The sequence below is a fragment of the Onychostoma macrolepis genome, chromosome 04, assembly GCF_012432095.1.
Source record: "Onychostoma macrolepis isolate SWU-2019 chromosome 04, ASM1243209v1, whole genome shotgun sequence".
Lineage (NCBI taxonomy): Eukaryota > Metazoa > Chordata > Actinopteri > Cypriniformes > Cyprinidae > Onychostoma > Onychostoma macrolepis.
Window position 1 is genome coordinate 36,093,464 of NC_081158.1, and position 26,871 is coordinate 36,120,334.

The 26,871-nt window shown below is 43.5% G+C and overlaps 2 protein-coding genes across 3 annotated transcripts in view; both read left to right on the top strand.

Moving 5' to 3' along the window:
- Positions 1-75: 75 nt before the first annotated feature.
- ptpn12 (protein tyrosine phosphatase non-receptor type 12) lies at positions 76-22,765 on the top strand. 2 transcript variants are annotated; one of them, XM_058773227.1, is made up of 18 exons: positions 76-495; positions 8,864-8,972; positions 9,157-9,233; positions 9,517-9,612; positions 9,710-9,748; positions 9,841-9,912; positions 13,234-13,293; positions 13,373-13,515; positions 14,062-14,128; positions 14,227-14,304; positions 14,408-14,506; positions 15,180-15,265; positions 18,352-18,962; positions 20,315-20,386; positions 20,965-21,023; positions 21,096-21,138; positions 21,831-21,899; positions 21,973-22,765. In XM_058773227.1, exons 1-18 carry the CDS (start codon positions 388-390, stop codon positions 22,032-22,034), a joined length of 1,950 nt encoding a protein of 649 aa, XP_058629210.1. In that variant the 5' UTR covers positions 76-387; the 3' UTR covers positions 22,035-22,765. The 2 variants fall into 2 exon arrangements, with proteins under 2 accessions (XP_058629210.1, XP_058629211.1); XM_058773228.1 differs by lacking the exon at positions 20,315-20,386 and having other exon boundaries at positions 77-495.
- Positions 22,766-26,171: 3,406 nt separating this feature from the next.
- Positions 26,172-26,871, top strand: part of LOC131538683 (lysine-specific demethylase RSBN1L-like) — a 30,852-nt gene continuing 30,152 nt past the window's right edge. The window contains exon 1 of the mRNA XM_058772702.1: positions 26,172-26,638. Coding sequence (XP_058628685.1) covers positions 26,281-26,638 — 358 coding nt within the window. The 5' untranslated portion in view covers positions 26,172-26,280. The remainder of the gene's footprint in view (positions 26,639-26,871) is intronic.

A 26,871-nucleotide genomic window follows, 5' to 3' on the forward strand; every position in this document is an offset into this window, starting at 1 on the left:
TTTGATTGAAGTGAGGATTCGCCCAATCAGCGTTGCAGAACTCTGCGTCTCTGTCCAATCACAGGCAGCGGAGCGGCGGGGGCGGGATCGCGGCAGCGGCGTTTGGGCGGTCCGGTCGTGTGCAGTGTGAATGTGGCAGCCGCAGGGAGGGGCGCGCTGTTTATTTCATTATTAAAAGTGATTTCTGACTGAAGTTAAAAGTGATTTATAACGGAGGATATATATCGGCTCCTCAGCGCGACGCGCGCCGCTCCTGTCCGCGCTCTTTGTGCCGTTTCGTCGCGGGGACGGAGAGGATCATGGGGCCATAAAATGTTGGAATAATCGCTCAAAAGACTATTTTCCTGGACATATTTATATTTATTTATTCTTTTGCTTCGTGGATGAATGAAACGTCCCGTCAGGATGGAGCAGGTGAATATCCTGAAGAGCTTCATTGAAGCCTTGAGAAGCGGCGAGCAGAAAGGAGAAGATAACTTCAGCTCGGACTTCATGGTGAGAACAGAACTAACGTTACAAACTCACTGAGTGATGAAATAACACACACACACACATAACACACACACACACACACACACACACACAATCACCCTCACAGTCTTACACACACACACACACAATCACCCTCACAGTATTACACACACACACACACACACACACACACACCATAACACACACACACAATCACCCTCACAGTATTACACAAACACACACACACACACACCATAACACACACACACAATCACCCTCACAGTCTTACACACACACACACACACACACACACACACACACACAATCACCCTCACAGTATTACACACACACACACACACACACACAATCACCCTCACAGTCTTAGACACACACACACACACACACACACACACACACACAATCACCTCACAGTCTTAGACACACACACACACACACACACAATCACCCTCACAGTCTTAGACACACACACACACACACACACACACACACACACACACAATCACCCTCACAGTCTTACACACACACACACACACACACACACACACAATCACCCTCACAGTCTTACACACACACACACACACACACACACACACACACAATCACACACACACACACACACACACACACAATCACCCTCACACACACACACACACACACACACACACACACACACACACACACACACACACAATCACCCTCACAGTATTAGACAGACACACACACACACACACACACAATCACCCTCACAGTCTTACACACACACACACATACACACACACACACACACACACACACAATCACCTCACAGTCTTAGACACACACACACACAATCACCCTCACAGTATTACACACACACACACACACACACACACACAATCACCCTCACAGTCTTACACACACACACACACACAATCACCTCACAGTCTTAGACAGACACACACACACACACACACACACACACACACACACACACACACACACACACACTCACAAACACACAAAATCACTCAGTCTTACACACACACAATCACTCACACACACAAACGCACTTACACTCACAAATACACACACCCTCGCTCTCTCTCTCTCTCACACTCACACATATGAACTCACTCACACATACACTTTCTCTCTCACTCACACACTCACACACACACACACACACATATGAACGCACAAACACAAAAACACACACACATACTCACTCTCTCTCTCTCTCACACACACTCACACACACTCTCTCTCACTCACACACTCACACACACATACATATGAACTCACTCACACACACACAAAAACTCACACACATACTGGCATACTCTCTCTCTCTCTCTCTCTCTCTCTCTCACACACACACACACACACAGGTACATGTTGAGATAGACACATTGTCTCCAGATGTTTCTCGTGTTCAGTCAGTGCTGTTGTTGTTTGTCAATGTTATTGTTACATTAATTGTTGTGATAGAAACACTGTGTGCAAATAAACATGAAAACATCCTGAAACATCTCAAAACACACACACAAACAAACACACACACACACTGAAGCTTCTTGTCGCTTGATTTCACTTATTTTGACGTGACGAGTAGGTTAACAGCAGTGTTGTGTGTGTGTGATCCTCATGCTCTTCAGTGTTGTGTGTGTGTGTGTGTGTGTGTGTGTGTGTGATCCTCATGCTCTTCAGTGTGTGTGTGTGTGTGTGTGTGTGTGTGTGTGTGTGTGTGTGTGTGTGTGTGATTCTCATGCTCTTCAGTGTTGTGTGTGTGTGTGTGTGTGTGATTCTCATGCTCTTCAGTGTTGTGTGTGTGTGTGTGATCCTCATGCTCCAGTGTTGTTGTGTGTGTGTGTGTGTGTGATCCTCATGCTCCAGTGTTGTTGGGTGTGTGTGTGTGTGTGATCCTCATGCTCCAGTGTTGTTGGGTGTGTGTGTGTGTGTGTGTGATCCTCATGCTCCAGTGTTGTTGGGTGTGTGTGTGTGTGTGATCCTCATGCTCTTCAGTGTTGTGTGTGTGATCCTCATGCTCTTCAGTGTTGTGTGTGTGTGTGATCCTCATGCTCTTCAGTGGTGTGTGTGTGTGATCCTCATGCTCTTCAGTGGTGTGTGTGTGTGTGATCCTCATGCTCTTCAGTGTTGTGGTGTGTGTGTGTGTGTGTGTGTGTGTGTGTGTGATCCTCATGCTCTTCAGTGTTGTGTGTGTGTGATCCTCATGCTCTTCAGTGTTGTGTGTGTGTGTGTGTGTGTGATCCTCATGCTCTTCAGTGTTGTGTGTGTGTGTGTGATCCTCATGCTCTTCAGTGTGTGTGTGTGATCCTCATGCTCTTCAGTGTTGTGTGTGTGTGATCCTCATGCTCTTCAGTGTTGTGTGTGTGTGTGTGTGTGTGTGATCCTCATGCTCTTCAGTGTTGTGTGTGTGTGATCCTCATGCTCTTCAGTGTTGTGTGTGTGTGTGTGTGTGATCCTCATGCTCTTCAGTGTTGTGTGTGTGTGTGTGTGATCATGCTCTTCAGTGGTGTGTGTGTGTGTGTGATCCTCATGCTCTTCAGTGGTGTGTGTGTGTGATCCTCATGCTCTTCAGTGTTGTGTGTGTGTGTGTGATCCTCATGCTCTTCAGTGTTGTGTGTGTGTGTGTGTGTGATCCTCATGCTCTTCAGTGTTGTGTGTGTGTGTGATCCTCATGCTCTTCAGTGTTGTGTGTGTGTGTGATCCTCATGCTCTTCAGTGTTGTGTGTGTGTGTGTGTGTGTGTGTGTGTGATCCTCATGCTCTTCAGTGTTGTGTGTGTGTGTGTGTGTGATCATGCTCTTCAGTGTTGATGTTGTGAGGGATGAGAGAGAGAGGAGTCTGACAGCTGTTGCAGATGTTTGTGCTTCTGTTGCTCGTGATGGAGGAGTTCACTCATCCGTCTCTCGTTTGTTTCTGCTTCTCTTCATCTGTGTCTGTGACGATGACTCCGACCGATGAAGGTCAGCTGTGATCAGTGTGTTTGTTAGTTGGTCACACTCTCAGCTGATGGAAGGCTGTGAGATGCTCTGCTGTTGCTTTCTGATCTGCAGCAGTGTGTTGTGGGTAATCTGATGTGTTTGAGAGTCAGTCAGAGGTCAGGGGCTCGTGTGTGTGTGTCTGGTTCTGTCACACAGTGTCCACACACACACACACACACACTGCATTCCTCCTGTGCTTGTTTGTTTCTGCTGCTCTGATTTAATTCTGTGTGTTTTCTGGAGCTTACGAGGATAAAAGTCAGTCCAGTAAAGCTCTGAAATTCTCTGAAATTCCCAGAAGCCCTTACAGGAAGTGATGTAACAATAGTCTTGTGTGTGATCTAGGGACTCGTAAGCGTCTTATTGCACATTTTAGCGTGTGCTTGGATTTGCTTTATTTGCGTTGTGAGGATTATTTCATGTCTTTATGTGGGCGACATATTGCTCGACCTCTGTCTGATGCAGGGGATTATGGGAAGCCAGTGAGGCTTTCTCCTGAATGAACCCTCCTCATGGAGTCACAGCTGTGTGTGTGTGTGTGTGTGTGTGTGTGTGTGTTGTTCTGCATTTCCTGTTACTGACACTCAAATACTGGAGCTGGATGTTCACTTCCCTCGTCTGTGTTCGTCTCCTGGTCGTCTGTGTGACGCAGTGTTCGTCATCAGTCCCGCTCACCGTCCACATACAACACACTTTATATGTAAGAATGATTTGAGCGCTTATAAAGGAATGTCTACTAGATAGTGTGCATCCATGCTCACAGTCAGCGTAGTGTACTTAGAATGCAGAAAATGAAGTAGCCTATACTTGTAGTGAAGACTGCTGGGATGGGATTGTGATTACTGTGAACGTCACCGTCCCATTAAAACACAGCAGATGTGTGTGTGTGTGTGTGTGTGTGTGTGTGTGTGTGTGTGGCTTCTGACCTTGACATCCACATCCTGTTTTGTGTAAAAATACTTCCAGTGAGAAACGAGTGTGTGTTCATCCCTCTGTCCTGTTTTCCTGTGTTCATTAATGACTCTGTGTGTGTTACGTTCTCTATTCGTGTGTGTGTGTCTTTGTGAGGGCCGGTTTGAGTTTTAGACCATCGGAGTGAGGACAGTCTTGTAAAGTGAGGACATTTTGGCCGGTCCTCACTTTCTGGGACCCCTTTAAAGGCCAGTTTGAGGGTCAAGACTTGGTTTCAGGGGTCAGGTTGTAATTGGGTAAAGGGTAGGGTTAGGGGAAGGGTTTGGGTGAGGCACTTAGTTCTGAAGGTTAGGGTCAGGAGCTGGAGATTGCTTTGTGTGAATGTATGTCCTCACGAAGGTAGTGACGTTACGTTCTCTATTCGTGTGTGATTTTGCTGTATTGTCACTTTCATGGGAGCTTTCGTATATTTGTGTGTGTCTCTGTGAGTGTGTGTTGTTTGCCACGATTAAATTTTTTTTTGAATAGTGAATCATGGTTTTGAATAAAACCATTAGCAAACTTTACAGTCAGACATGTTGCTAATCCAGCAGTGCTAGCAGCAGATGTGAGTCTCTGTGGTTCTACTGTCAGTCATTTTGAGATTGGATCATCTTGACACTTTGAGTTGACCTCGAAACCTGAATGTCTACATTCTGGCTAAAAATATTTCGCATTTTTCAAATTTTGTTATTTTTGAACAGACAGGATATGTTTAATTACGATACTGATGTTACAATATTTGCCTTCATATTTCGCACATCTTTTCTGATATTTAATTTGTTAAAACCATGGTTTGCACCAGGGCTTGAAAACAAAAAAAAAAAGTCAGTCGGTTCACTCCGAGCAGAATCGATATTTTAACATCTCTGTTCCTGTGTTCCTCTGTATTATTACCCTTCCGAGACCGGTTCGAGTAGAAAAAATAACGGTTAATGGGTTTTTTTTTGTTTTTTTTATTTATTTTTTAATTGTATAATAATAATAATGATAATAGCCTAATAATAATAATAGTGTTTTCTTTACACAAAAAGAAAAAGAAAGAGATGGTATCTTAAGCCGCTGCGCTTATTCACAGCCAGCATCATCTTTTCTAGATTTGCCTAAATGTAGGCTACTAAACAAAAGAAAAAAAATGTATTAATGCTTTAAAGACATGAAAGTGTTTAGTTTTTTTTAAACGCTACTTGTATAAAATTGTGTTTTGTGGGAAAAACACAGGCTAAGTCGCGTCGCACTTTATTAGGCTACATTCAGAAATGATGTATAGGCTAAAATGCCGGTAAATCAAAATGTTTACAAACATTATAAACACAGTTATTAGTTTCTCTCCACAACAAATCCTCTAAACTTAAGGATCCGGTTGACGTACTTATAAAAACGTCAATCCAAAAACAAATTAAAGGTGAAACTGATGCCTCTCTCATTCGGCACGAATCCAAATGTTTCCACATTCGCGACGTATCTGGATGCTAAAATATTATTTATTATAGGCTTTGTGCTTTCATCGACGTAAAACATCATCCTCGGCTAGCTTATATCAGCACAGCGAGGCGGGGGTCACGCTGAACGCAACCGATTGGACAACGCAGCACTGTAACTTATTATACGTTTCTTTAACTGTATTTCATTTTGATAATGAACAGGCTGCAGTGTCGCAAAAATAAGTTGTCTTTGTGCGCGTGAGGCGCCGCACGAGCGCTGGTTGGTTATACAGATGCAAGATATCATTCAAAACTGTCAAGCTTTTGCAAAACAAATAAAACTCATTTCTGGCATCTCGTTTTCCTTTCCGAGAACTTTGGAACGTGTCACAATGAACCGTAGGCCTAGCTCTACGTTGTTTTTTCTTTCGTTTCCTTAATCTTTCAGTGATTGAAGTGAAATATATTTAGCGTATGATATATATTTCTTTTTATGTAAGCCTGTAGTTTTGTTCTGTTTTCTGCGTTCACAGAAGCGCTGCAGGTGCGTAAGATCTGTTGAATCCATCTATCCTCGGATAAACTACGCGGTGTTTGCCGTTGTGACTCCCCTGAAGAGCTCACGGCTGAGCGCGCGGCATTTCACTCGCTGGACGCGTCAGCGCAGGCCGTACTATCTGAATTCCTGATTGGTTGACAGCAAATTTCAAATATTATATGGAACCATAAAATAACGTTATTAACCGGTTAATGGCCATTTCAAATTTTTGATTCTGTTCGGAACTATAACATTTGATTTGGTTTCTGGTTCTGGTTCTGTTCTAGTCAAACTTTCGTTCATTTCCGGTTTTCATTTCTGGTCCTTGAACCGGTTCAGAGCCCTGGTTTGCACCATGTTGAACTACTGCACTTCCAACAGAACTTTCTTTAACCAGACAGTTCAAAGAGAATCATGTTCTGGTTTTTAAGCTGACTGGTTAAACTTTAAAATATAAAAATCTTGAATCTGTTCTGAAATATATATATATATTTATTTTTTTTATTTTTTTTTAGTTAATTTGTAGATTTTATTTTTCGCGCTGTCTGTGTCTGTGTGTGGTAAATGGTCTTGTGCTCTGAATTGGCCGCAGGTCTTCAGAAGTGGTGGATTTCTCTATGGTCAGGTGTTTCCTGTGGTCTCTCACACTCTCTCTCTCTCTCTCTCTCACACACACACACACACACACACACACACACACACACACTCTTAAGGTGCTGATTTACACGTCTGATGACCAGTGACAGAAAAACTTTCAGACTCTTTCCAAACGGATCCGTGTGTCACAAGAGTACATGACATCGGAGAGAGAGGACCGAACACATCACGCTTCAGCAGAGCATCACAGGTTCAGGATGCTTACTCGGTCACATAAACACCTTCACTGGTCTGTGTGTGAACTGACCTTCATCAGGCTCAGTGTGAGGTCAGAGGTCACCAGTCACTGCACTTCAGTTTGTGTGAACATCACAGCAGATCAAACACTGAGACGAGAGAGAGGGCGGGTGGGTTAGTTGTGGCAGGACTGAGGGTTTAGTGATGTCTGTCATGATGGCACTTGAAGATGAACACAGTCACTGGTCAGCGATCAGCCTGACCTTCTCTCCATCTCACTCTTCTCATGAACTTTCAGTCCCAAGTTCAAATGTGCAGAAGAACATGTGCCCCAAGAAATCGTGAAGTTGGAAGTGGTTTGTTTGCGTGTGTGTATGTGTTTTAGGTGAGATGTGCTATAGATTTGATGAAGATGGTCTCCAGAGTGTCTCGAGTGAGACACACTTCCTTTAGAGACGTCCTTAAAGAAAACATGTTTTTACAGTTTTCTTTTAGAGTCTGTCTGTAGTCGTTATAGACGTTAGGTCAATAGAAGTCAGAGACAGGCTCATTTAGAAAAAGTGTGTGTGTGTGTGTGTGTGTGTGTGTGTGTGTGAGACGTGTCTGTCAGCGACGTGGGCGTTGGCTCTGACGGGGTGGACCAGGAAATGGACCAATGAGAGGAGAGCGCAGCAGAACTGTGTCATGTCGGCCATTGTTCCTCCCCAACACTGGCAGGAAAGGAAGTATTACAGCCCACACACACACACACACACACACACACACACACACACAGCTTCCTGTGTTTGATGAGCCACATGGAGGAGGAGAAAGACACAGACGTGATGTTTGAACGTGTCGCACAAGTCAACTAGTAGTTTATTGGCAGGAATAAATCTGCTTGGTACGAATATCTGTTGTAGCTCGAGACTTTCACACCAACATCCAGATGAAGCAGCTGTACATCAGTGCTCTCCAAACCTTCATATCTGCCCTCATGTAGTGTAACAAAGTGTGTGGTCACTGTTCTGATGTAAATGAACACACAATAACACATACTTTCACATTCAGAAACATGGTGTTGTCACATAGACTAATAAAGAACTGATGGTCCAAACCTGCAGCTGATCTGAGGTCAGAAGCTCCTCCTCATCTGCTCTGTTTGCACACGTTCCTCCTGCAGTCGATGGATGTCTGGTGCTAAAGCATTATGGGTCGTACTGCAGATATAAGCACGTTATCTGCACAGCCAGCAGAACAAGAGTCTGACATTACCCTCCGTCACTGACCAGCACTAAACGCAGGTGTGAACGCCGTCTAAAGCGGTTTGTGTTCACTGAAAGCACATAGAGGATCACGTGACCTGATCGCCTGTGTTATGATTCACCTTATAACATGAGTTAATTCATTCAAAGGTATTCCATCCCACGAAAGTCACGTAGAGTGTGATGAAATAAGTGAAATAAATGTCGTGAGGTAATCTGAATACGTGTGTGTGTGTGTGTGTGTGTGTGTGTGTGTGTGTGTCAGGTGGAATCAGAGCTGCAGGGACGTAGAGATCTGAATGACTTTAGCTGTTTGTTGGATGTATTTCTGATGCGACTGTCTGTCTAAATGTGATCTTTCTCTGCTCTTAAGGCTGTTTCTGTGTGTCTTTTACAGAGATTACGTCGATTATCAACCAAATATAGAACAGAGAAGATCTACCCCACTAATGTTGGAGAGCAGGAGGAAAACGTGAAGAAAAACCGATATAAAGACATTCTGCCATGTGAGTAAATGACACATCCAGCACTAACCTAACACTCACGCTAGCCCATCCTGTCATGTGATTGAAGTATTAGTTATGAATGAAGGGCCTGAGAGCACCAGAGGCCATGTGACTGATGTTTGTTCATGATGAAGTGTGAGTATTTGTGTATCTGCTGACATGGTGTCTTTCTCTTGCTCGTCAGTCGACCACAGTCGTGTGAAGGTGACGTTAAAAACATCCAACCAGGACACTGACTACATCAATGCAAACTTCATCAAGGTACTGAAGACTTCCTGTGCTTTTCTGTGGCCTTTCCTGTCTCTGTAGAGCCTGTGTGTGTCTGTGTATATCACACGCATATCAGTGAGATCATAATTACACTCCCCAAAACTCACGCTGGACTGTTGGCTTCTTGACTCTTGAACTCAAGTGTTTCTTCTGTCTTCTTGCTGTGACACACAGTAAACCGTCAACTAGAGTCTCATTTAAACAGTCTGATTCTGTCAGGACTGTAAGCCGTGTGTTAGGTCAGATCTGATCCTGTGTGTGTGTGTGTGTTCAGGGCATTGGCAGGCCGGAGGCCTACATCGCCACTCAGGGGCCGCTGCCCAACACCGTGCTGGACTTCTGGAGGATGATCTGGGAGTACAAGGTCACGGTGAGTGAATCTGCTGCCACAGAGAGACTGCAGTGAGTGTGTGCGAGTGTGTGTGTGTGTGTGTTCTTGTAAATGACACATGACTTCTGTTGCGCAGGTCATCGTGATGGCGTGTCGAGAGTTTGAGATGGGGCGGGTAAGAGTGATTTCAATGTTGATTCTGTGCTTTAGTCGTAAAAGCTTCGCCTCACAGACTCAAACGCATTCTTCGCTCGCTTTCCTCTGCAGAAAAAGTGTGAGCGTTACTTCCCGCTGTTTGGAGATGAGCATGTGACCTTCGGCCCCTTCAAGATCTCCTGTGTGAGTCACTGGTACACTTCCCAGCATGCACCACTCTCTCTCGTCACATGAGCTCGAGAGAAGCACGTTGAGCCTGCGGCCGTGACGACAGACGTTATTGTTCATGATGGGATGTGAAGCGTGTTCACACTGAAACTCGATGTGACTTAAATCGGATTGTTCTCAGTCACAAGTGAAGCAGATGACTGTGTGAACAGCTGAAGTGCACTGAATTAGACCTCTTCAAACATGGTCTAAAGAACTTGTTTCACTCACAGGGCTTAGTCTAAGCCAGGATTAGGCCATAGTTCAATTAGGACATTTAAGTAATCTTTTGATAAATGTGCCTTAGAAAAAACATCACCAGTGTGCATCTTGAGTAGGGCTGTGCGATATGACTTGTTCCTAAACGAGGGACTACATCTGTAGTATGGACACGTGTTTTTAAGCACTGCAGTTTTAAAACAACCGATTTTAAGCCGTTGAAACACAAACAACAGAGCTATATGTGTGCGCCGTCTTCGTTTCTATGTAAGAGGAGCGCACATTTTTTGCCGCTTTATTGGCTTTGAACGATTACATAAACACACTTGTATGCGTCAGAATCCCCGTCTTTGCAAGTATCCTCATAAACACAGTGATTTAGGTCTTAAGAGAGAGGAAACAGCTGAAAGAGAAAACCCATATGTAACAGTATATTGGATCCAGACTTTCGGTCTTAAAGGGGAAGCTGTCCAACATTTGGCCTGTCTGCCATTCATATTAATCAAACAGTGATAGAAAATCTCTCACTGCTCTTGACTAAATCAACTTTGTAACTTTAAGAAGAAGAAATTAAAAAATAATAATAATTTGTATATATGTGACCCTGACCAGAAAACCAGTCTTAAGTGTCAATTTTTCAAAATTGAGATTTATACATCACCTGAATAAATAATCTTTCCATTGATGTATGGTTTGTTGGACAATATTTGTCTGAGATGCAAAAAAATCCAGAAATCACAATGTATGATTTTTTAACTATTTATTTGTATGATACAGCTGCAAATAAGTATTTGAACACCTGAGAAAATCAATGTTAATATTTGGTACAGTAGCCTTTGTTTGCAATTACAGAGGTCAAACGTTTCCTGTAGTTTTTCACCAGGTTTGCACACACTGCAGGAGGGATTTTGGCCCACTCCTCCACACAGATCTTCTCTAGATCAGTCAGGTTTCTGGCTTTGAGCTCCCTCCAAAGATTCTCTATTGGGTTTAGGTCTGGAGACTGGCTAGGCCACGCCAGAACCTTGATATGCTTCTTACAGAGCCACTCCTTGGTTATCCTGGCTGTGTGCTTGGTCATTGTCATGTTGGAAGACCCAGCCTCGACCCATCTTCAATGCTCTAACTGAGGGAAGGAGGTTGTTCCCCAAAATCTCGCAATACATGGCCCCGGTCATCCTCTCCTTAATACAGTGCAGTCGCCCTGTCCCATGTGCAGAAAAACACCCCAAAGCATGATGCTACCACCCCATGCTTCACAGTAGGGATGGTGTTCTTGGGATGGTACTCATCATTCTTCTTCCTCCAAACACGTTTAGTGGAATTATGACCAAAAGTTCTGTTTTGGTCTCATCTGACCACATGACTTTCTCCCATGACTCCTCTGGATCATCCAAATGGTCATTGGCAAACTTAAGTCGGGCTGGACATGTGCTGGTTTAAGCAGGGGAACCTTCCGTGCCATGCATGATTTCAAACCATGACGTCTTGGTGTATTACCAACAGTAACCTTGGAAGCGGTGGTCCCAGCTCTTTTCAGGTCATTGACCAGCTCCTCCCGTGTAGTTCTGGGCTGATTTCTCACCTTTCTTAGGATCATTGAGACCCCACGAGGTGAGATCTCGCATGGAGCCCCAGTCCGAGGGAGATTGACAGTCATGTTTAGCTTCTTCCATTTTCTAATGATTGCTCCAACAGTGGACCTTTTTCACCAAGCTGCTTGGCAATTTCCCGTAGCCCTTTCCAGCCTTGTGGAGGTATACAATTTTGTCTCTAGTGTCTTTGGACAGCTCTTTGGTCTTGGCCATGTTAGTAGTTGGATTCTTACTGATTGTATGGGGTGGACAGGTGTCTTTATGCATCTAACGACCTCAAACAGGTGCATCTAATTTAGGATAATAAATGGAGTGGAGGTGGACATTTTAAAGGCAGACTAACAGGTCTTTGAGGGTCAGAATTCTAGCTGATAGACAGGTGTTCAAATACTTATTTGCAGCTGTATCATACAAATAAATAGTTAAAAATCATACATTGTGATTTCTGGATTTTTTTTTTAGATTATGTCTCTCACAGTGGACATGCACCCACGATGACAATTTCAGACCCTCCATGATTTCTAAGTGGGAGAACTTGCAAAATAGCAGGGTGTTCAAATACTTATTTTCCTCACTGTGTGTGTATATATATATATATATATATAAACATAATACATGTTAATTCTATCTAGATAGATAGATATAATTAACACAGTGAAGACGAATTAATTTAAACAATGTATGTAGCGTTTCTTATTTATTGTAGTTTTTGTCCTATTGCTTGCAATTAGTTTCTTATCCTTATTTCATCACTGACTGTTTATTTATCTACAGTGAGCTTGGCTCGGCTTCTTTTTTTTTAATTTTTTTTTTTGTCGTCTCTTTTTAGGCTTGTATTAGTTTGATATTGACATTGGTGACAAGGATTATGAAAATTCTATGTTATTAAAGATTTTAATAATATTATAAAAACCTTTTTAAAAGAAAAAAGTAACTATATAGTGAGATATATCGTTATCGTGATATGACATTACTCATATCGTGATAAGATTTTGGTCATATCGCCCACCCCTAGAAAGGCACTGATATATTTAAGATCCTACAGTGCAAGTTTCTTTCAGTTGAAACAGCTCAGACCTACATTTTAGTCTGAACTACGCTTAAGCCGTGTCTCTGAAACCGGGGGGTAAATGTGGGAATAAGAAGAATCTGTTTTCTCTTTAGTTTCAGCAGATTTACTCTAGTTTTACTCCAGTATATCTCAGCCTTTCATTGGTCCTGTTTATGGCCAGGTTATGGTTGAAAATGTGCAAATACGAATCTTTTGTTTGTTTGTTTGTTGACAGATTTAGTCCCTGTTATGTCCGTTCATGATTCATGTTTGCAGATTTGTGTGCCACTGCTCTTTACTCGCGTCACAGAAAACACAAACTGTATCAAATGCATCAAGCAGATCTGAATAAGTAAATAACAGCTGTACTTGACTAACCTCAGAACTCTTCAGCTGTATTCAGAGTGTCTGATATGGGCTTGTTTTTTTCAGGAGTCTGAGCAGCCGCGGACGGATTATTTCATCCGCACGCTCACAGTGGAGTTTGATCATGTGAGTCTTTATTTCTGTCTGTCTGTCTGTTGCAGCAGGACGGTTTTTAACATCAGTCTGTTTCTCTCTGGTCCGTCAGGAAACCCGGCGAGTGACGCAGTTCCATTACGTGAACTGGCCCGATCACGACGTCCCATCATCCTTCGATTCCATACTGGACATGATCGCTCTGATGAGGGAGTATCAGGAGCACGACGACGTTCCCATCTGTGTCCACTGCAGGTATGAGATCTGCTCATCCTGACCTCACGTCTGCTCTTCAGTCCCGTGAGCCTCGACAATCATGACGTGTTAGCAGCACAACTGAACGCTAGCGCTGACGTTCTCTGGCTTTATCTTGATGGCCAATCATCACCGCTGAGGTTCAGGTTCAGTCTGGGGTTTATGGGTGTTCATTTAGCACGAGCCTCAGCACTTGTGCCGTGTTTGTGTTGGTGTGCTGTGGAATTAGATTCACAGTGAGATTAGACCATTATTATGGATATGAGAACAGCTCATGATAAAGAGGGTCAGTGTGGAAGATGCAGAGAAACGAGGTGTGTATGTGTCCGCTGGCCGTTACTGTACAGATGCATCATGGAGAAATGTGCAAAAAGGCAAGACTGAGGAAGAGGTTTAATGCTGTGTGATGGAGGACAGGGGACACCAGTGATGCTGCAGGGCTTTCTGATGGTTCAACATGTTTACTGGTTCATAGGAAATGACTGGGTAACGTGTCTGATGTTAGCGTGTGTTCTGACTGCATATGTGTGCTGTGTGTGTTGACAGTGCTGGCTGTGGACGCACAGGAGCCATCTGTGCAATCGACTACACGTGGAACCTCCTGAAAGCTGGGGTAACACACACTCGCGCGCACACACACACACACGCTCTCACACACACACACACAGTCTAACCACTGAAGGACTGGCATCATTGTGTGTCATTTTGCAGAGAATTCCTGAAGATTTTAACGTTTTCCAGCTGATTCAGGAGATGAGGACACAGCGGCATTCAGCAGTTCAGACCAAAGTAAACCACACAAAACACACACTATAGACTCTGTAGCAGAATAACACGCATTACAAACCAGAGCAGGGTTGATTCACTAGCCTCCTGTGTCTCTGTGTGTCAGGAGCAGTACGAGCTGGTTCATCGAGCGATTGCACAGCTCTTTGAGAAACAGCTGAAGCTTTTGGAGAGTCCAACAAACTCTGAGCTCACAGACGGGATGGTAAGACCACACACACACACACACACACACACACACACACACGCACACGATGAGCTGCCTGGATTAGATCTCTTCTAGAAAGGCAGGAATGGCAGTTGAGAGAATTTGAACAATGAACAATAGAAACAATGATGCTTTACTTCCTGTTTGAAAAGCCTGATATACTGACACAAAGCAGTCTGACTGCGCACACACACACACACACACACATGTTTGTTTCTGTGAAAAGTGGGGACTCTCCATAGGTGTAATGGTTTTTATACTGTACTTACTGTATGTGCTATTGTCCTACACCAACCCTACACCTAAACCTACCCCTTACAGGAGACTGTCTGCTATTTCAGATTTTCAATACACTCCATTCTGTGTGATTTATAAGCGTTTTGAAAAGTGGGGACATGGAGTAATGTCCTGAAAAGTCACCACCTCCTTGTAATACCTGCCATACCCTCGTCATTATACACATTTGTCACAAAAATACACACACACACACACACACACACAGGACTGTAAGTGTCAGTTTGAGGCTGTAATATCTTCATTCTGTCCTTTTTCTCCTCTATTTTCACTTATCTGTTTGTAATGTAGAAGTTCCAGTGTTTTACATTCACGTGTTTGGTTTGTCTTTGTTCTGACACACACACACACACACACACACACACACACACTGCAGGAAGAGGGCAGCCCGGAAAAACCCGGTCAGAATTCAGATGAGGAGAGATGGGACACGCCCCCTCCCAAACCGCCCCGCATCCGCAGGTAAGACTCCGCCCCCTCAGTACACGCCTCCAGAGTCTCATCAACCTCAAACCTCCAACCGCACCGAATAAAGAAACGTACTAGTTTCATAGCGTGTACATGTTTATCAGTGCAATCTTATTTTAGAATTTAGAGAGTATATATGACCTGTGCTGACAAACTGATTCACGTTATTAAGCATATTTTCCAGGGCTTGAAAACAAACAAAACAAAAAAGTCAGTCGGTTCACTCCGAGCAGAATCGATATTTTAACATCTCTGTTCCTGTGTTCCTCTGTATTATTACCCTTCCGAGACCGGTTCGAGTAGAAAAAATAACGGTTAATGGGTTTTTTTTTGTTTTTTTTATTTATTTTTTAATTGTATAATAATAATAATGATAATAGCCTAATAATAATAATAGTGTTTTCTTTACACAAAAAGAAAAAGAAAGAGATGGTATCTTAAGCCGCTGCGCTTATTCACAGCCAGCATCATCTTTTCTAGATTTGCCTAAATGTAGGCTACTAAACAAAAGAAAAAAAATGTATTAATGCTTTAAAGACATGAAAGTGTTTAGTTTTTTTTAAACGCTACTTGTATAAAATTGTGTTTTGAGGAAAAACACAGGCTAAGTCGCGTCGCACTTTATTAGGCTACATTCAGAAATGATGTATAGGCTAAAATGCCGGTAAATCAAAATGTTTACAAACATTATAAACACAGTTATTAGTTTCTCTCCACAACAAATCCTCTAAACTTAAGGATCCGGTTGACGTACTTATAAAAACGTCAATCCAAAAACAAATTAAAGGTGAAACTGATGCCTCTCTCATTCGGCACGAATCCAAATGTTTCCACATTCGCGACGTATCTGGATGCTAAAATATTATTTATTATAGGCTTTGTGCTTTCATCGACGTAAAACATCATCCTCGGCTAGCTTATATCAGCACAGCGAGGCGGGGGTCACGCTGAACGCAACCGATTGGACAACGCAGCACTGTAACTTATTATACGTTTCTTTAACTGTATTTCATTTTGATAATGAACAGGCTGCAGTGTCGCAAAAATAAGTTGTCTTTGTGCGCGTGAGGCGCCGGCACGAGCGCTGGTTGGTTATACAGATGCAAGATATCATTCAAAACTGTCAAGCTTTTGCAAAACAAATAAAACTCATTTCTGGCATCTCGTTTTCCTTTCCGAGAACTTTGGAACGTGTCACAATGAACCGTAGGCCTAGCTCTACGTTGTTTTTTCTTTCGTTTCCTTAATCTTTCAGTGATTGAAGTGAAATATATTTAGCGTATGATATATATTTCTTTTTATGTAAGCCTGTAGTTTTGTTCTGTTTTCTGCGTTCACAGAAGCGCTGCAGGTGCGTAAGATCTGTTGAATCCATCTATCCTCGGATAAACTACGCCGGTGTTTGCCGTTGTGACTCCCCTGAAGAGCTCACGGCTGAGCGCGCGGCATTTCACTCGCTGGACGCGTCAGCGCAGGCCGTACTATCTGAATTCCTGATTGGTTGACAGCAAATTTCAAATATTATATGGAACCATAAAATAACGTTATTAACCGGTTAATGGCCATTTCAAATTTTTGATTCTGTTCGGAACTATAACATTTGATTTGGGTTCTGGTTCTGGTTCTGTTCTAGTCAAACTTTCGTTCATTTCCGGTTTTCATTTCCGGTCCTTGAACCGGTTCAGAGCCCTGGTATTTTCAAAACTGAATTATTTTTATTTTCAAATTCTCCATTAAAAGACCTTCAAAATTATGTATCTACGCCCGTTTGAAGTCGATAGAGTTAATTCTGAGGAAAATCTAATTTGTTTTCTGAAGGTTCCAAAGCAAAATCCCCAGCAACGTTACATCTTTTCCTCCAGTTCTTTTCTAATTAATTACTATATTAATAATCACAATATAGCTGTTTTTTATTTTCTTTTGTTATTCTAAATAATAACAGATGCAAAAAAAAAACTATACAAATATAAGAAACAAATGATGCGTTACCTTTTTCATTTTACATCTAAACAAAAGCATTCAAACAAGAAAAACAAATAATCAAATGTAAGAATCCCTTTAGTGTGTTCATCACAAATAAACTGATTATTAAAACTACAAAAGCAGTTCAATCAAGAGCAGCGAGTGATTCCCTCTTTTCTTTAATCGTTAGATTAACATTAATGCGACAGACGGCCTGTATATATTAAGACCTGTTGTGATGCACAGATCTAATATAATGTTACACATCAGATGTTTTTCCCCAGCAGTTCCCCAAACGTTCACTTAAGACACAACAGATTATGATTGCGTGAATATTTAAATATTGTAATTCAGTGTATATTTATTGTGATTGTGTGCTTCCGATGACAGTCAGCGCGAAAACGTACATTATAAAGATAATTTTAGATGTTTAATTACTATTTGGAGCACTGGGATCTCTAGATGAGGCCTTAATGAATTCATTTTTGTGAAAACTTCAAATTTGACTAAAATTGACTTTTTTCACTTTTTTTTGCGTGTAGCTGAAAATGATCCAGTGCACATTCACACTCTTTTTGCCAGCACAGGCCACATATGTAGTATTGGAGTATTAGTATTTAGAGAATGTGACCCTGGACCACAAAACCAGTCATAAGTGTGTAATAAGCTTTCCATTGATGTGTGGTTTTTTAGGTTAGGACAATAAATCTGAAAATCTGGAATCTGAGGGTGCAAAAAAATCAAAATATTGAGAAAATCATCTTTAAAGTTTTCCAAATGAAGTTCTTAGCAATGCATATTACTAATCAAAAATTAAGTTTTGATATATTTACGGTAGGAAACTTACAAAATATCTTCATGGAACATGATCTTTACTTAATATCCTGATGATTTTTGGAATAAAAGAAAAATGGATCATTTTGACCCATACAATGTATTGTTGGCTATTGCTACAAATATAGCTGCTGCTTATGACTGCTTCTGTGCTGCAGGGACACACGCGTATTTCATGTCATCTGCTGTGTTTTCCACACAAACAGGTGTCCTGAATGACTCTGTGGAGGTGCATCTCATGCTTCTTGTCTCTCAGTAATCATGTTTTCTCTGTTCTCTCTCAGTAATCAGGCCGAGGGCGACGTGAAGGAGGAGATTCTCCAGCCTCCAGAGCCGCGCCCCGTTCCGCCCATCCTCACGCCGTCTCCGCCCTCGGCCTTCCCTACGGTCACAAACGCACGGCAGGACAACGACCGCTACCATCCCAAACCCATCCTGCACGTGCTGGCGTCGGACCAGAACCCCGACCTCAACGAGAACTACAGCAAACCGGGGCAGGACGGGCTGGAGCGCCGGCTGGAGCGCAAGCTGAGCATCGAGATCAAGAAGGTTCCGCTGCAGGAGGGGCCTCGCAGCTTCGAGGGGAACAGCGCACTGCAGCGCTCGCACGCCTTCAAGCGCTCCAACACCAGCTCCATGTGTGAGGAGAGCGCCGAGCCTCCGCGACCCAACCACCTGCCGCTGAGGGAGGAGAAGGGTCAGTCCGAGCCCAGCCCTGACCGCTCGCCCGGCCGGACGGCGCTGAGCTTCACCAACCCGCTGCACTCCGACTTCCCGGACGCTCTCTCCTCGATAAGCAGCACGGCTTCAGCGGCGCAGCAGAGCGATCACACCCCCCGCAGGGTCACACCGATGTCCATCGCCGGCCAGAGCCTCACCACACACACCTCATCAAGTACGTACTTACACACACACACACACACACACACACACACACACTCGCGCCGCTCCTCCGTCTGCTGCCTTTCCCAGCTCTCCCTTCCTTCGAGTCGCTTGACTCTCATTTGATCAGAAATGATTGGCACATGCGAGCAGGAAGTGATTTGAGCGTCACTGTGACGGGTCCGTGTCGCTTTGAGTCCGGTCTTTAGGAAGTGGACGCCTGTGTAATCCACGGTTCTCTCGGAACAGAAGCACCTTTCCCCATTTTTCTTTCAGTCCCTTTAAGTTCTGTCCGCTGATCTGGCCGTATATATGTTAGGGCTGGGACAGAAATCGATGCAGAATCGATTCTGAGATTTTCTGAATGCATCGCGATTCCTCTGGAGTCAATTCTGAGCTTAGTTTTGAACAGCAGATAGCGCTGCATGCTCCAGAAACAGCCGTGCCGGGGGGGGGCCGCTCTCTATTAAACGTAGGTTATAATGTCGATATTAAATGTGTGCATTTTCAAGTGTTTGTGCGGCGTGTGGAAGCTGATAGCATGACAGTTAAAGCCTGGTTTATACTCGCGTCCGCACGCGCGCGGCTCAAGTTACTGCCTGAGGAATACTCGGACTGAGTTAATTTTATTTTTAATATTATTATTGTATATTGTGATTTTAATCTCCCGTTCTTGTTCAAAGTATAATGACATTCAATCAACTTAAATGCACGATTCACGGAGAATATAACTCGATTAAGATGATCAAACTTATTTTTAATTATCGTTTATGGGCTTCTGTTTAAGTTACGAAACACGCATCGTTATATCTGGACAACATATTTCTTGGTTTCATAACTCAATTAGTTGTTGTAAACTGAGATTGGTTTCTTTAGAAGACGTAGGCTATCTGTGCTGAATTCTACATAAATAATCCACAACATATGGGCACAGCCATTGATGGAGGACGAATCGCCTGCGATTATGAACGCGATATTGTGTAGCTTGTCAGTGAACTACGGCTCGGTGTAGTTAATGCCGCTCCATCTGAAAGCAGGTGATGGCGATTTACTACTAATCACGGGACCAGCGATCCAGGAATTGATTCTGCATCGACTTATTGTCCCGGCCCTAATATATATGTGTGTGTGTGTGCATGCGTGTGTGCGTGTCACCTGATCAAATGCAGCTTGTTTTCTGCCTCTGAGCTGTGCTAATGTGCTAATGCTGCCTGTCTAGGGCTCTCAGTAGGTTTGTGGGGCTGAAGGCATGATGGTAGTGTGATGATCGGGGGTCCGGGCTCGTGTCAGGTGTTGATGCTGCGTTCAGCGGTGTGTGTGTGTGTGTGAGAGCTCTGGTTGGTAACGGTGCTCTTTTTGCCCCAGACTGTGACGACAGTGAAGATTGGCCCCCGCCTGTTCCCGAGCGAACCGCTGAGTCCTTCCTAATGGCCACAGGTGCGTCTTTACTGTGTCCAGCCACACGAGGACAGCAGCGGCTCTGAGACGAAGCACAGCGTGGCTCTTCCTGCTTCTGTAGTCGAGCGGGATCCTGTTCCACTGCGCACAGAATCCAGACAATGACGATTTACTTCGGTTTATTGTGTGCTAATTTCGTCTGGTTGCTCTTGGTGAACATCAGTTTCATGACAGACACACACACACACACACACACACACACAGTGAACCTCAGCCCTCTGTTACGCCTCGCAGCGACTGAAGTGATTGTTCTGAAATATAAATGACAAAAAGTGGTTTTGACCGAATGCTTTTCAATAAGTATGTAGATATAAGGCTTGTTTCCCAGCATGCCCGGTTGTTTTAGTGCAGCTGTGTTAATGATGAATCTCAGTAGCTGGTGTGTGTGTGTGTGTGTGTGTGTGTGAGTTTGAAGAGCATTGATCACTGATGGCTCATTAAAGGCTCAGTCGTTAAACTGGTCTGTTTCGTTAGTGAGGTGATAGTGTGTCGTCAGAGAGCTGCTCGTTCTCATGTGTGTCTGAACTTCCTGTAACGTTTCCCTCGTGTTCATTCAGACCCCGCAGATGTGAAGCCGCCGCCGGCCGAAGCGTCTTCAGACGAGCCGTCATCACAGGTGAGAATGACTCTGTTTCTGCTGCAAGCGACTGAGAACGAGAGCTTTAACGCCTGTCTCTTCCCTTCACAGGCGTCTGCAGACACACAAGCTCCTGCTAGTCCTCCAAAGACCGGTACGTCACGCAGTCTCCATCAGAAGTGTCCGTGTGCAGCGGTGAATGTTGAGACACGGCGAGTGCACTAGGTGGCGCTGCGCGTGTCGATCTCGTCCGTTCACACGAGACGTTTACCCGGGCCTTAGAGCTGCCGCCACACTAAACCACATCATATTATCAGCCACAAACACTTCCTGTTCATCAGCACTTCCTGCAGACTTCTATTTTTACTGAATCTCTCGGTGTCCCACTTTCACCCGTCATCTCTGACCTGAGTTTGCGCAGTACTAGAAACCAGCGTGAGGTGCGTTATTTACAATATTAATATATGCGTGTAGCATTAACATGGTAACAGCATTTAATTGTTCTTTTTTAACATCACATTTAATGTCAGTGTGGGTTTGTGACACAGACGCCGCCGGCTGCTCGGTTAATTCTTTACTGTTTACACAAAGATATGATTTTTATTATTATAATGAACATTATTATTATTGTTCCGAAAAATATTTGAATTCACTTGCAGCATTTCAGTGCATTGTGTTTGAACTCTCCGCTTTCTTTGAATGTTAATGTGCTTTTGTTAGCCGTTAGCAGCCGCTCCGAGTCTCCAGCTGTACCAGAGTCACTCCCGTAACGTGATGAAATAGAAGCCTGAAGGCAAAGGTGTGCATTTGTTTAGCGGTGATGCCAGACTCGTTTTGTTTGTCTAGATGCCGAGCAGAAGAACGGAAAGGCTCCAGATTCTCCTCTGAAGGACAGCAGAGCAGAGACGGAGATCGGTGAGTGACCAGAGCAGACCAGAGCTCTTCCGTTACGATCTGTGAGTTTCTCTCAAGCGTCTCTGTGCCGCAGGATTCGGCAGCCGCTGCTCGCATCCCAAAGGCCCCCGGGAGCCTCCGTCGGAGTGGACGTGACCACGGCACCCATCAGCTCCACACTCCACGCTCCTCTTTCTTCTACATGTGCCACTGTAGACGGACGGCGCCTCTTCTCTAACACAATCAGTAAAGCTACAAAGATAATCTCCCATGATGCACCTCGCTGCCATGGACTCACTGCGCTGGTGCTGAGCGTCTCTCCGGGATCAGAACCTGCCTTACTCCTGCTGCGTGGCTGGACCCGTTCTTCTGCAATAGTTTAGACTGGGATCCGACGACGCGGGCCGGAGTTCACAGGGCGAGCCGTAAATGATGATGATGCAAATGTACTATCACTGAATATATTAATGCGATGTGAGACGTCTGTGCATGAAAGCGTCTGGTGTACCTCAACTGTAAGTTATTTGCCCTCCTGTTAGAACAAACGTTTTCAGGGCTGTGTTTTCTTTTCTCTCCGTTTCTTTGCGTTCGTCAGCCGGCGCGTATCGCCGCTTCACGAGACGCCGCGGGCTGGAGATTGTATTGATGATGCTTTTTGTAAATTGTATTCTAGAGGTTATTTTTGTATATGCCATTTTCTCACTTCACGAACGACTCCCGACAGCTCGCCCGTGCCTTTTTTTACTGTGTGTGTGTGTGTTTGAGACGCAGAGAGAGAATGTGTGCGAGTTGCACAACATCGCATTTAAACCTCTGGGATTTTACTCGACCTTCCAACACAGACCTGTCAATCAATCAATCAATGTCAGTAAAACATTAGGAGGAAAAATGTCTTCTGCTGCTTTATTCTCAGTGCATGGTGTGCGAAAAGGAAAAGGAAAAGGAAAAGGAAAAGTAGTGTTTTGTGTTAGTGTGTGTGGGGTATGAATGTGTTAGTGTGTGTGTGTGTGTGTGTGTGTGGGGTATGAATGTGTTAGTGTGTGTGTGTGGGGTATGAATGTGTTAGTGTGTGTGTGTGTGTGTGTGTGTGGGGTATGAATGTGTTAGTGTGTGTGTGTGTGTGTGTGGGGTATGAATGTGTGTGTGTGTGTGTGTGTGTGTGTGTGGGGTATGAATGTGTTAGTGTGTGTGTGTGTGTGTGTGTGTGTGTGGGGTATGAATGTGTGTGTGTGTGTGTGTGTGTGGGGTATGAATGTGTTAGTGTGTGTGTGTGTGTGGGGTATGAATGTGTTAGTGTGTGTGTGTGTGTGTGTGTGTGGGGTATGAATGTGTGTGTGTGTGTTAGTGTGTGTGGGGTATGAATGTGTTAGTGTGAGTGTGAGTGTGAGTGTGAGTGTGAGTGTGAGTGTGAGTGTGAGTGTGTTAGTGTGTGTGTTTTGTGTTAGTGTGTGTGTGGGGTATGAATGTGTTAGTGTGTGTGTGGGGTATGAATGTGTTAGTGTGTGTGTGTGTGTGTGTGGGGTATGAATGTGTGTGTGTGTGTGTGTGTGTGTGTGTGGGGTATGAATGTGTTAGAGTGTGTGTTTTGTGTTAGTGTGTGTGTGGGGTATGAATGTGTTAGAGTGTGTGTGTGTGTGTATGAATGTGTTAGTGTGTGTGTTTTGTGTTAGTGTGTGTGGGTGTGTGTGTGGGGTATGAATGTGTTAGAGTGTGTGTGTGTGGGTGTGTGTGTGTGGGGTATGAATGTGTTAGTGTGTGTGTTTTGTGTTAGGGTGTGTGTGTGTGTGTGTGTGTGGGGTATGAATGTGTTAGTGTGTGTGTTTTGTGTTAGTGAGTGTGTGATTGTGTGTGTGTTAGTGTTGTGCTTGGTTTATTTCTCATGTTGAAGTTTCTGCTGCTGATGTTGGTGTTATTTCAGACAGGTGCTCACTCTCGCCATCTGCTGGTGACGTGTTTGTGGACAGCAGTGTTTGGTTTTCTGTGTCTGTTGCATTTGCTGCAGCAGTGTGTCATTTGCCATTTATTTTTCTGATGTGCTAATCATTCAGATGCTAGAATATGGCAGTCCTGTGATAGTAGACGGCAGAAGGAGCTAAGGTTAGGTTCTGTTCACATGTATTCATACTCTACATTCACTAGAGATCCATTGATAAATGTTTCCATCTGCTGGTAAAGCTGTTGTGTTCTTGTGATCGAGTCTTTCTGCTCACGTCTTGCTCTGATTTATTCATTCCTGTTTCTCACTGAACGGATGTTATTTGAGAAGTTCTGACAGAAGAGCTGATGAAGGATGAGTGTCTGGTCTCTCTGTCACAGCGCGTGAATCGACGCTCCTCCATCCGGGGTCACGTGACCTCTCGGGATGCCAGTGGAATTTCCTTGAAGTCACCGAGAAGAGGCTCGTTTGAGAAATCTCTCGCTCTCACAGCAGACCAGCGATCCACGTAAGCAAAGGCAAACAGCTCCATCATGAGTGGAGACATAACTGCTTTCACATCAATTTAATGAACAATCAATTCAATATAGCTAGAATTAATTCCAGACAAAATCTTTTAATTTACGTTCTACCCAAGAACAAAATGTTGTGATTGTTTTGAGTCGATGAGTTTTAAGCAAGTTGTTTCCCATCATGCTTTTAGTTTGCGCAGCTGATGAAAAGCAATCCACTTATTTTATGATTTCCTCTGATAAGAGGGTAGGTGTAAAATATTCAATTTAAAATACAGTACATTACAAATGTATTAATCATGCAAACTTCTTTATCTGTAAATAGGCATAAAAAATACACTTTTGTGTATTTGAAATTTTACCAGAATAATAGAATGACTGTCCTAGGATCAATAAATTTATGATTGTTTTCATTGGAATAATACTTTTGAATTATTCATTTTCAAAACACAATTACAAACGATGGACAATAATGATGGATTCTTGTTCTGTTAGTGGAACAGGAATATCTAATTTAATATTTTAATGAAATCTCTAATACATGTTTTCCTGGCTATATATCATGTAAGTTTTAAGTGTAACCTGTTTTTACTTTAATAAAGTAAATAACTTTATTTAAATCGTGTTTTACTTCAAGCTTGAGTCAAGTTCAGATTCCTAAATACAGATTTCCACAACAAGCTATTATAAGTGGCTGTTTCACCCATGACAATATTACATGTGTTCATTAGTACAGTTGTGTTTGATAACATAAACATTGATATCCTCTATCCACCTTTTTCTTCAAAGTGGAAGTAAGCGTATGGGCGAGACTTCCGGTTCATTAGCCGCTGAAGGGAAATGACCAGAAGAATTACAGCGCGCAGTAAACGCTAAAACTGTTTGCAAACCAGTGTGTTCATAATTAAGATAATACACTAAAATAAAATGCTGCGCTCGCTCTTTTGGGAAGAAAAAGGTGGATAAACATACTGTCTTTGACATTTATTGCCTTTATTCACATTCTCTTTATAACCCATTAACAAACTGAATAAATGTTTAAATTTTTTTTTATTGCAACTAAATACACACTGTAGAGTTTCTTGTTTGACAACCGCGAGATTGAATCTGAAACTGTGATGATAAACATCTGATACTGTATATGAGAAAAGATCTGGGCTTGGAGTGTAAATATAATATTGCACTTATTCTGTATTCTGCTTATGTTTCTTTGTTCATGTTTTTCTTTTGTTCTTCAAAGAAACACATGCAGTTGTTGCAACAACCACACACACACACACACACATGTTCGTTTTTGTGAAAACTGGGGACTCTCCATAGGTGTAATGGTTTTTATACTGTACTTACTGTATGTGCTATTGTCCTACACCAACCCTACACCTAAACCTACCCCTTACAGGAGACTACAGGCATTTTTACAATTTCAAAAAGACTGTTTATTTTTAAACCGGTTTTACAAATGAGGACGTCCCCAAAGGGAGGTTTTTGGAGATTTTGTCAGGTTTACCTCACTTTTGGGTACAAATTTGTCCCCTATGCTTTTTTGTTCACGTAGTATAAAGCAGTAAGTGGTCACCATGTCTATATCAATATTTTGCAGTAAACAATTTGCTGTTCTATCCAGATCATGTCTCTTTCATGAGAGGCAAAAAAATCACCTTTTTAGAGCAAAATTATTGATGAATCGAGTATCCTCAAAATTTGGAAAAACATCGAGATAGTAAATGGGCTCATGCATCATAATCAAACGAATACAGCAACCAAGCTGCTGACGTCACCTTTCCTGCTGTCAATCCGCGTGTGGCCACGCCCATTTCAAGGCTGCTTTATCTGTCAATCAACGCCAGGCCACGCCCGCCTCAAATACGTTCTTTCTGTCAATCACCGCCAGGCCACGCCTCCCCCGTGCTTCTTACACAAACAGCAGCAGCTCGAGAGAGTAAATAGAGAAAAGATGGCGGAGTTCATTCAGCTCAACAAACCCACCGAACCGAAACCAGCGTCCCAGAACCGCGAGCACCATCCTCATCCTCATCCTCCACCGGCCAAGAAGATCCGACATGAGGAGAAAGTATTTAAAGCCAAGAAGATGAACGGAGACACGGAGCAGCAGAATTACAGCAGCAAACCGAAAAACAAGAAAAACAAAACAGAGAAAGACAGAGACCGAGAGAAAGATAGAGATAGAGAGAAGGAGAAAGAGAAAGGCAAAGAGAAAGAGAGAGAGAAAGAGAGGAAGAAACACAAACTGGCGGCTGAAAATCACCTCAGTGTGAAGAAGGAGAACGGAGAGCTGAAGCTGTCGCAGAAAGGTATCGCTAGTCGCTTCGCCGCCGCCGCTCGGGCGCTGTTCGTGGCTGATAACGGGCCGCTGCTTCGCTAGCTGTGATCGCTGCGAGTGTGTGTCTCTTTATGATGTGTTTATTGTGCTCGTGGACGAGTGCGTGTGTGTTTATTTGCGTGGAAAACACCGACAGCGCGCGCTAGTTAGCTTAGCATCAGTGACGCGCGTGCAGCTGCAATGTGACCCGCCGCAGACGCGCGT

Coding starts and splice junctions, on each gene's coding strand:
- ptpn12 (XM_058773227.1), top strand. CDS start 388: ATGAAACGTCCCGTCAGGATGGAGCAGGTGAATATCCTGAAGAGCTTC. Junction 8,973..9,156: donor ATATAAAGACATTCTGCCAT/GTGAGTAAATGA, acceptor CTTGCTCGTCAG/TCGACCACAGTCGTGTGAAG. Junction 14,507..15,179: donor CTGAGCTCACAGACGGGATG/GTAAGACCACAC, acceptor CACACACTGCAG/GAAGAGGGCAGCCCGGAAAA.